Source organism: Puma concolor, chromosome C1, assembly GCF_028749965.1.
Source record: "Puma concolor isolate L17-30 chromosome C1, mPumCon1.1.hap2, whole genome shotgun sequence".
NCBI classification, from domain to species: domain Eukaryota; kingdom Metazoa; phylum Chordata; class Mammalia; order Carnivora; family Felidae; genus Puma; species Puma concolor.
In genome coordinates, this window is record NC_141674.1 from 28,615,565 (window position 1) to 28,625,305 (window position 9,741).

The window sequence follows — 9,741 nt, forward strand, 5'->3', positions numbered from 1 at the left end:
CGCTCTCTCCCTCGCTCTCCTTTGTTACTTGCAAACCATCCAAGCAATCAATGCCTTGACCTCTCCCTCTGATAGACACAATTACAAAAAGACAGAGCAATGCAATTCATCTATTCAAGACGGATTGTTTGAACACTCTGTCACACCGCTGAGCTATCCATCTCCTTGTCTAAGAGGAAATTTCAGCCCCCAAAAAAGGCACAAAGAGAGGGGGCGGGTACACTGCTCCCAGCCCAGAGAGCCCCTCACACACCTGCAGGAAAACCCTCTCCCAAGCTGGTGTTTGAGGATGCCTGCCTGCTGGAGAATTCGGCTCCAGGAACAGCCAGCTCAGGCACGAATCTCGGGAACCACAAAGCACCCAGCATACTCCCGAACCCCATTTCCAGGACCTCAATTCCTGCAGCCTCAGGCAGAAAACCCTGGAATCCCACGGGTGGATCAGAAAAGGGAGATGGTGGGGGACCCAGCCAAGGCAGTGTGTTTAGGTTCTGCATAAGTGTGTGTGTGTGTGCACGCACGCGCGCGTGTGTGTGCGCTCCCGCGCGCATGGGCCCGCCCATGTCCACTGTGCTTCCCTGGCCCCAGCTAAGGCTCCAGCCCGGACTCCCAAGGATGGAAGTTCAGCTCCCTAGGAAGCTCCAGAGAAGCCCAGAGGCCTCGGAGCCTTCCCATCTTCCATCTAAGCTGGCACAGCTCCGGCGGTCACGTTTGGCATCCACACAGCACCCCAGTCCTCGGGCTGGGAATCAAATGGGGCAGGGCTCTCTGATATAAATGGCTTGGGCCGACATGCTAATTAATCCTGGGGCTTAATACGAAGAAGATTGGAAGAGAGGAGGGCTTTGCCATCCTTAATTGCATTATTACAACATGAACCCAAGAAAGGGCAGGCAGGCTGGGGCTTCCCCTCAGAGCAGTGAAGAGCCCCCAGTGAAGTCAATTTCACAATAAGAGGGGGCAGCTAAGGACACACCATCCTGCCCCTCCTTAGCTCATCTTCTGGGGCTGTCCTCACCTTCTCCTGACTTCCTGGGGCCCCAAAAACCTCCACCCCTGAAGCTAGGCTGGGAGCATACCCAGCTCCCCGCGTGCAGAGGAAAGGAAACTGCAACGCGTGGGACGCGCACAGAGCACCTTTTGGGGCCCCTCTCCTTTCTCTCAAGGGCACTCTTCCGCGTAGGCCCTCAAAAAGCAGGGAAGGAAGGAGGGAATGAAAGAAGTGCTGGCCCAGTACTAAGGTTGTGCCTGCCCCTGGAATGCTAACCAAACAGGGAGCTGGGGCAGGCAAAAAAGCAGATACAAAACGTTGCTTGGCTTGCCAAGAGCAGCCTGGGCTGCAAAGGGTTAAGCCTGACCGTGAGGGATGTCCCAAGAGTCCCGTGCCTGGACTCCTCTGCCTCCTGTGCCTCTTCTGCCTCGGGGTGTGAGTCTGCCAGGGTCCCGGGCATGGACTCAAAGACCCCAGCGTGGGCAGCGCTGAGCACCGCGCACTACCCCCACCCGGATACTGAGTTCCAGAGGTTGTGGTATCCAGGAGCGAACCACGAAGACGTACCCCTCAACCCCCCGATTCCTGACCACCTCCTAGGAAAACCTCAAGTACGGAAACCAAGCCCGACCTCGGTTCCCTGCATCCCCTCAAGCCTCTAGCAGTCCTCTCCTGGAGAAGAGCCACAAGGGGGGAAGGTGGCCCTGGCTCAGCAGAGCTCTGCCCGCCCTGTGCCAGATGCTGGTGGTGGCGCCTCGAGAACCCAGGAGGCCCAAGTCTCCGGCCTGGCGGCAGGCTCCCGCGTGGCCAGGCCGGGCCCAGCCCTGGCGGGCGCGGGCCTGGGCCCCGCAGGGTCTCCCGCACTGCCCAGAGTGCTGCCTACAGGGTGCCTGGGGCGGCCACAACAAAGTTAAAGCCCGGAGTAGGAGTCTCCGGCGAGAAGAGAGCGGAGACGCGGCAGCCCCGGAAAGCCGCGCGCAACCCCGCCAGCCGCCGCCAGCTGCGGAAGGATTTCGGCTAACTTTATAAACCGTTCGCATCCCTCCCGCCACATTCCCGGCCGCGGCGGGCAGCCTCCGTGGCTTCCTTCACCGCCCCCCTTACCCCCCAGCCGCGAGGGAACGCAAGAGCGACCGGCCGGGGCTGCCCCTCCCCTCCCCCAAGCCACCGGGCTGGATGGGGCACTCCCGAGGCCGAGGGCGGCCGCCGGGAGGAGAGACCCGCCGCCCACCCCTCCTCCGTCCTGCGAAGCCGTCCCTCGCGTCCCCGCCGCGGCCGCTGGAGCTGTTCCCCAGGTGGGGGCGGGGGCCTGCCGGGAGCGAGGAGGAAAGAGAAGTTGGCGCCTTCCCCCAGGGTTCCCGCTCCGCGGAGAAGCCCGCTCCCAGAACTCGGTCTGTGGCCGGTCGTGACGGCAGTGGCCGGGAAATGAGCCCTCCACTCGGGTTGGGGCTGGAACGCTTCGCTCCTCTCCGCCAGGTCTGGCCTCTCACGAGCGCTCCAAGGGCCCCTCGCCCGCCGCGGCCCGGCTGTCTCCTCCCCACTAAGTAGGGCCCGTGACCCCCGGCTTTGGAACTTTGCCCTGACCGGGCCGAGCTCCCGGTGGTCACCCGGCCCCGGCGGCCCGGAGAGATCGGGAAAAATCTCTTGGGATCGCGTTCGTTGGCTCCCCATTGCCGCCCCCGCCCGGGCGCACAGAGACCCCGGCTCCAGGGAGCCCTTACCGATCCGGATGACGTGGGGCATCCCGCGCGAGTCCGGGATCCAGAAGGCGCACACGAGGAGCCCGGCCCAGTATTCCCAAACCAGACTCCGGAGGCGCCGCCAGGGAGCGGTCATCGTTGGGCGCCGCCGAGCGTGCCCGGGGCGCGGCCGTGGCGGGCTCCCTGGGGCGGCAGCTCTAGGCGCGGGCGTGCAGCAGCCCCCGAGGCGCCGCCTGGCCCAGCTGCCCGGCTCCCGAGCGCCGCTGCGAGTGGGGGGCGCCCCGCGGCGCCGCGCACATCTTACTGGGGGGCCGCCCCGCCGGCGCCCGCCCCGCCCGGCTGCCGCCCACGGGTCGCCCGCGAGCGAGGCTCCTGGGCTCCGCCCGGGCTGCGCTCGGGCTCCGCTCGGACTCTGCTCCGGCTCGCGTCGGCTCGGCTCCCGCGCGGGCTCCCACCTGCCCCGGCTGCCGGGCGCTGGCGGGCGGGCTGCACGCGTCTCCGGCCGCTCCTCCTCCAGCCGCCGCCAATGCTATCGCCCGGGCTCGCACAAAGCCCCGGAGTGGAGTTGCACGCGCGCACACACTCCCTCCCAGCCCCCTCCCCGCGCCCTGCCTCCCGCCTCCCGCGCCGCCCGCCGCCCGCGCTCCCTCCGCGCACTCCCCCGCGCACACACACTTCACACTCACGCCCGCCGAGGCGTACACTCGCGCGCTCACACCTGCGCAGGGGGCGGGGAAGGGGACCCTGGACCCGGTTTAGGGGGACGCCCGGAGAACGAGGGTTCTCCTCGCTTCCCAGATGTCCCCATCCGCCCTGCCGCCCCCGGTCCCTTCAACAGCGAGGGCACGGAGCCTGGGAGCCGGGCGTGGAGCAAGGGAGCTGGCACCGCGAGCTGGGCGACGGCGGCAGCCTAGCGGCCCGACCAGCTGGAGGAGACGCGCCCGCCGGAGCAGAGGGACGCGGAGCCCGCCGTCTGCGGAGTCTCGCCTTCCAGCTCCCACGCAGCGGGCGCAGGCTGGACGGCTGCGGCGGGAGACGGACCCGGGAACCGGTTTCCCTCCCTAAGCCCATGTCTCGGGGAGGCAGAGTTGGGGCTGGGGCTCCGGGAAGACAGAATCGACCACGCTGGGCTAGGGGAGCAGCGGGAGCTGGTGGCGGTGGGACGGCCCAGGCCAGACCCTGTGCCTTGGAAGGCAGGACTTGACGACGTCCGGCAACCACAGGGGTTTCGGAGGCAGATGGCTAAATCCTTAGACTCGGAGGGCATCTGAGATGCACCCTGGTACCTACTTCCCACCCGTCTTCCCCCAACTCCCCAACCGTGCAGGAGGGGCTAGTTCCCTTCCCCTTTCCTCCTGAGAACGAATAAAGAGAAACTGTCATTTTCTGTGGGATACAGCGAGACCCATGGGGGGACAAGCTAGAAAGGGTTAAAAAAAAAAAAACCTTGTTTATTAGCAATAATAAATTTTTTTTCAAGTGGCGCTGGGTGTCGAGGGAAAGGAAGGGCTGTGGAGCGAGTCTAGAGCAGGAGGCTGGGAATTACGCAGTTAGGCGAGTTTAATGACCTTTTTGACAGAGACAAAGCGGTGCCGATACAGTAGATAAATAAACGGATCTGTCACCGGGCAGCGGCTAGGCTGTGTGTGAATTTATTTTTCTCATTTAAATAACTTGATCTATTCCATCATTCCCAATACCTCCCATTTGCCAGCTGTCTGGTAAGAGCATGGCCCCCAACGTCTGAAAAGCAAATCTTTGATTTTCTTACAAATAGACTATGAGTCCAGTTCTATCCGGCCCGTTAATTTCCCTGGCTTTTCTTTCCCTTCCGTTCTGGGAGTAGGGCACGTTGGCATTGTGCGGAGATGTGACACTGCAGCGTGGCCAATCGTGCCACTTGGAAGGGGACTCCCTCCCACCTGAAGGGAAGGCAGCCGGGAGCAGGGAGGAGGATTCCCAGGGCTCTTCTTCTTTTTTTTATTTTTATTTTATTTTTTTTTTAATTTTTTTTTCAACGTTTATTTATTTTTGGGACAGAGAGAGACAGAGCATGAACGGGGGAGGGGCAGAGAGAGAGGGAGACACAGAATCGGAAACAGGCTCCAGGCTCTGAGCCATCAGCCCAGAGCCCGACGCGGGGCTCGAACTCACGGACCGAGAGATCGTGACCTGGCTGAAGTCGGACGCTTAACCGACTGCGCCACCCAGGCGCCCCATCAGGGCTCTTCTTCTAAGAAGGGGAAGAGGTGTGCCGGGCTCGAGGCCATCCTCAAAGACCCAACAGCAAAGAGAGGTTACCGGCTTCCGTCTTTGCCCGAACTTCGGCCTTCCTCACCCGTGCGCAGCAGCGGCCGGTTTCCCCAGCAGCCACTGGAAAATGTTGCCCAAGAGACCAGAGGGAAGGACATGCAGACCAGAGCCAAAGAGGCAGCAACTGCCACCTCTTGATAGAGAGCAACGGGCCCCAGTGGGCACCAGCAAGGAGGAAGCGCGGGAAAGGGGAGCCAGAGGCCCCACCCTCCAGGATGAAGGTGGACACCCGTCCCTGTCCCCTGGCTTAGTTGCTCCAAGAGGCTAGAAAGCCCAGGACCAGTCTCTAAGGAAGGAAATTCCGGTGCCCTGATGGGGAACGGAAAGGGGGTTGGCAGGACCTGAACTCAAGGCAAAGGATGCAGGGCTAAAAAAGCCTCGCCAACAGTGCCCAAGCATGGTTGGGAGGTGGGGGAGGAGGCAAGAGCCTGGATGCTAATTCTGTCTGGTTATCCTGCAGGCGGCCTCTTGCCAGGAGAGGGGTAGGGTTCAGGGAACAAATGGCCTGGCAAGGAAACTGCGGAAGCAGAAGGGAAGAGGTACGACTCCAGGGGATGAGCAGATCTGGACCCTAGACCAGAACCCTATGCCGGGACAGTGAGAGTGAGGCATGAAAGATGGGGGGCAGGAGAAGAAGGAGTAGCCTTCAAGAAAGCCAGCACAAGAGGAGAGGTACTAGAGAAGTGAGTGGATGAATGTGGAGGGGGAATCTGAGGCCCCCAGGGCACGCTGTGGCCCTGTCCCCTGCAGCCCCCTGGCCAGGTCCAGGGAAGCAGCACAAGCTGGGCCAGGCTTCCTGCCGCATCCCAGAGTGGGCGGGTGTTAGCCAGCGCTGCAGAAGGAGGCTTCCCTCTGCTGCCACGTTGGCTGCGGTGGAAAACAGCCCCCAGCTGCAGAGGCTGTGGGGCTCAGGTCACCGGGCCCGCAGCCCCTCGGGAGCCCCCTGGGTCAGAGGGAAGCGGGCTGACACGAGCCCAGAACTGGGCCTTATTCTGGACCTCGCTGCAATCCATCTTGTACCACAGAGGTCTCGCCAAACTGACAGGAGCCCGCTCCCTTCCAGGCTGGGGAAGGGTGGGACGCATTACGTCAACAAAACCAACAGCAATGACGATAATGACTGCTAGTATTTATTACATGTTTTCTATGTTCCAGACGATGTACTTACTCAATGTACCTTACATGCATCACTTCCTCTAGCCCTCTCCACAGCCTGCCAGGATAGGATCCCTGGGATTTTTACATTTTACCCTAAAGACTCTGAGCCTCGGGGAGGTTCAGAGGTTCAAAGTCACAAAGCTAGTGTGTGACCTTCCTCCTTCCCCCTTCCTCCCTCCTCCCTTCCTCTTTTTCCCTCCTCCCTTCCTCCTTCCTTCCTTTCCTTTTCCTTTTCTCTCCCCTTCCTCTTCCTCCTCCTCTGCTCCCTCCTTCCTCCTTTCCCTCCTCCCTCCCTTCCTCCCTCCTTCCTCTTCTTTCCCTCTCTTCCCCCTTCCTTCCTCCCTCCTCCCTCCCTCCTCTTTTCCTCCTTCCCTCCCTCCCTTCATTCCTCCTTCCTTCTTCCTTCCCTTCTTTCCTTCCTCCTTGCCTCCGTCTTCCTTCCTTCCTGTAATACTTGTTGGCCATCACTGCCAGGCACTGTGGGTGAGGACCCAGGATCCGCACACAGTCCTATCCGCCTCTTAAGCTTGCAAGCTCGACCCTTATCCTGTCCTGCTTGGACTCAGCAAGGGATAGGCTCTAGCAAAAGGTCCTCATCACCTCTGCTGGGGGCCCACTGGGGCTTCCGGCTGCTTGCAGAAAGGCTAAGAGTAGAATAGGATCGGGGCCCTTTACTAGAGCAAACCGGGGCGCCCCCCAAACCTGCAGCCCTCTCTCCCTGTGGTGGGGCGCCTCTCCAGGCTGTCCTGCCACCAGCAGGCACCAGAGCTGGCGGGGTCTCAAGCTGCATCTCCTGGGATTGGGAGCCGCCAATCCAGGCTTTTCGAATTGTTGGTAAACAAGTCTACCCACCAGCCAGGCCTCGGCTCCTCACTCCCCCACGAGGCAGCCAGCGCCGGATTTATGAGGCCTCCAAACCTCATTCAGACTAATGCAGCTTTTCATTCCAAAATAAAAGGGGCCGCTGTCTGAAAGGACAAGTGCTCCCGCATTTCATTAACATCCCCGAAAATGGCTGAGCTGGCCCAAGTCGCTGCCAGCGAGATTCATGTCTCCCATTGGCTCCCAGGTGGGGGTTGGGAAGGAAGAAACCCTAGACCTCCGGCCCCTCCCGGCCCCTCCCCGCTTCTGCTGGGGCGGGAGGAGCCTCCCAGGGGTGGCCAGGCGGGCTCATTTGGACGAGTCCCCTGTGTGCGCATTTTGTTTAGACCGATCCACTCCAGCCCTCAATCCCCCCACAATCACGGTGAGTGATGAGGCCCTGGGCTCGAGTTACCGAGATTCATGATCTCCGCTTCCCAGGGAAACCACGGAGCACAGGCTTGTGGTTGCTGAGTGCAGATTCCTAGCACTGGAGTGCCCTCTGCTGAAGCCTGCCTACCTTCATCTCCCTTCAGGCTGCCCAGCGGCGGGCAGGCTGCCGGCTGGGGGAGGGGGTGGGGGTGCTGGTTGCTGTAGCCCGGGCTCCAGCCCCTCCTCCAAGTGTCCCACTACCGGCCCTCTCCCCGCGGCTGTGCAGACCTGCACCCGGAGCCTGGGTGCCTTGGTGAGCGTGAGGGGACGGGCTACCTCCCACCATCTCACCCTGGAGGGGGCCTGGACCAGAAGCTGGTCACTGCCAGCCTCCCCTGATCTTTGCCGACTACTAGAGCAGGGAGGAGGAGGGAGATGCCTTCCTCATACCCGGTCTTTACTTCGCAGCATTCTCTCCACGGCAAAGTTGGTGAGACCACAAAAGCCCTTTAAGGGACACGGAGACTTGCCTCTGGGCCCAGGGACAGGAGACCCTCTCAACACCCTGGGGCCTGCATCCTTCATCCCTATCCCAAGAAGGAAGGAGCACAGCAGCTACCCGAGCCCCCTGAGCAAGCCACAAGCCCCGCAAAGGTTGTATCACCTTAGATTTTTGTCAACAGTCAAGCAAGTTCATTCCCAGTGAAGTCAATTCCTGTGTTTATTGTCAGCTTAACCCGCTGCTGCAAGTTATTTCTCAGCAGTGAGGGAGACAGGTAGACAAGCCACCAGAGATATGTTATTTTACTGACATGTGCGTTTCAGTAGTCGGGATGCAGTTGTGGTAGAGGGTAAATGACACACGGGGATCCTGTTTGTATTTATACATAACGGAGTGGCCCCGCTTCTGGGCTGGGTGCCCATGGGGTTCTGGCGCTAGAGGGAGAGGGGAGGAGGGGACAACTGCCCACAGGAAACTGTCACCTCCTGGGTCCCGTGGGCCTGGTTCTGGGTGTGCAGATGAGATTCACTCGCTCACTGAAGTCACTCAGTCATTCCCTAATTTATGTATGCTCTCAGTCATTGGCCCATTCATTAATTTACTTACGCAGTTCTTTACCCATTCATCCACTCATCCATCCATTCAGCCATTCCCCATTCATTCATTCATTCCATCACTAATGACTCACTTAGACATTCACTCATTCATTTACTTAGTCATCTACCCTTTGCTTCAAACAGTCAGCTGTCCGCACATTCACTCATGTATTCAGCCCATTGCTCCATCACCCCCTCGCTCCGTTACTCGCATCCACATCCACACTCGTTCCCTCCATCACTCAGTCATTCACGCACTGGGCGCCCACCAGAGCTGGCAGACACCTGCCTGCTTCTCCTGTCCTCGGCCACTTTGCAGGCGGAGCCTCAGACACCGTCCAACCTCATGGTACAGCCCAGTGTACCCCAGCAGTGTGCTGAGTCCCCAGTCAGCCCCCCAGGCTTCTTGGCTCCTTCAGAGCCCCCCAGTGCTCACTTCTTTCACTGGATCGTGAAATTCAGCCACCTTCAGAATTCAGCTCTCGCCTCTGACCCTGGAGATGGTCTGGGCAGTTGACGTGCTAGCAAATCAAAGGCCCACAGAGACTCAGAGCCCAGGGCTGATGATGGACGTAATATCAGAGGTGCCATTTGGTGCCACCACACTGTGCCAGGAGCCACCTTGGCTTCCATTTGCATGATCTCTTTGTCCCTGAAACGACCCAGCGGGAGGAAATGGGCTTTGAGGGGTCAAATAACTTTCCCACAAATAACTTGCTGGGGGCACGGATGGCAGAAGCAAGCATGTGCCTTGGTTCAATGTGATAGGGAGAGAGGGATGAATGAGAAACTAAATGATACATGAGGGAGTGGACGTGTGTATGAACGAATAAATGAGAGAATGAGCAAACGAATGCATGAATGAATGATGTGCGCCCAACAAATAAGAGGCTAAACTAAGCTTCTGACCCAAATTTCTGGACTCCAAGCCCAGTGCTCTCTCCTTTGTTTAACAATTGCTCCCCTCTACCACACCTTGACCTTGCAGGGTATAGCAAGAGGCGGGGGCTGGAGGGGGAGGTGAGGCAAACACAGAGCACGAAGTAGAGTTTTCTGGAGGAGTGTGTCCCTCAGAGGCTGCACGGAGCCATTCTTGTCTGCACCTGTCCCTCCCACGGGCAGGAGGCCGCCATCATCCTTCCTTAAAAAGAGAGAGAGAGAGAGCCGCGAAAATCCAATCACTGAGTGATAAGAAAATAAACAAGTGAACTTCTCCAAGTTTGCCAGACTTCCCTGCCCGAGGCCAGC

At 59.8% G+C, this 9,741-nt stretch overlaps 1 protein-coding gene across 1 annotated transcript in view; it reads right to left on the reverse strand.

The window, feature by feature from the left end:
* GRIK3 (glutamate ionotropic receptor kainate type subunit 3) overlaps nucleotides 1-2,897 on the reverse strand; it is a 229,985-nt gene extending 227,088 nt beyond the window's left edge. Inside the window, exon 1 of the mRNA XM_086716491.1 lies at nucleotides 2,713-2,897. Coding sequence (XP_086572617.1) covers nucleotides 2,713-2,827 — 115 coding nt within the window. The 5' untranslated portion in view covers nucleotides 2,828-2,897. The remainder of the gene's footprint in view (nucleotides 1-2,712) is intronic.
* Nucleotides 2,898-9,741: the final 6,844 nt, after the last annotated feature.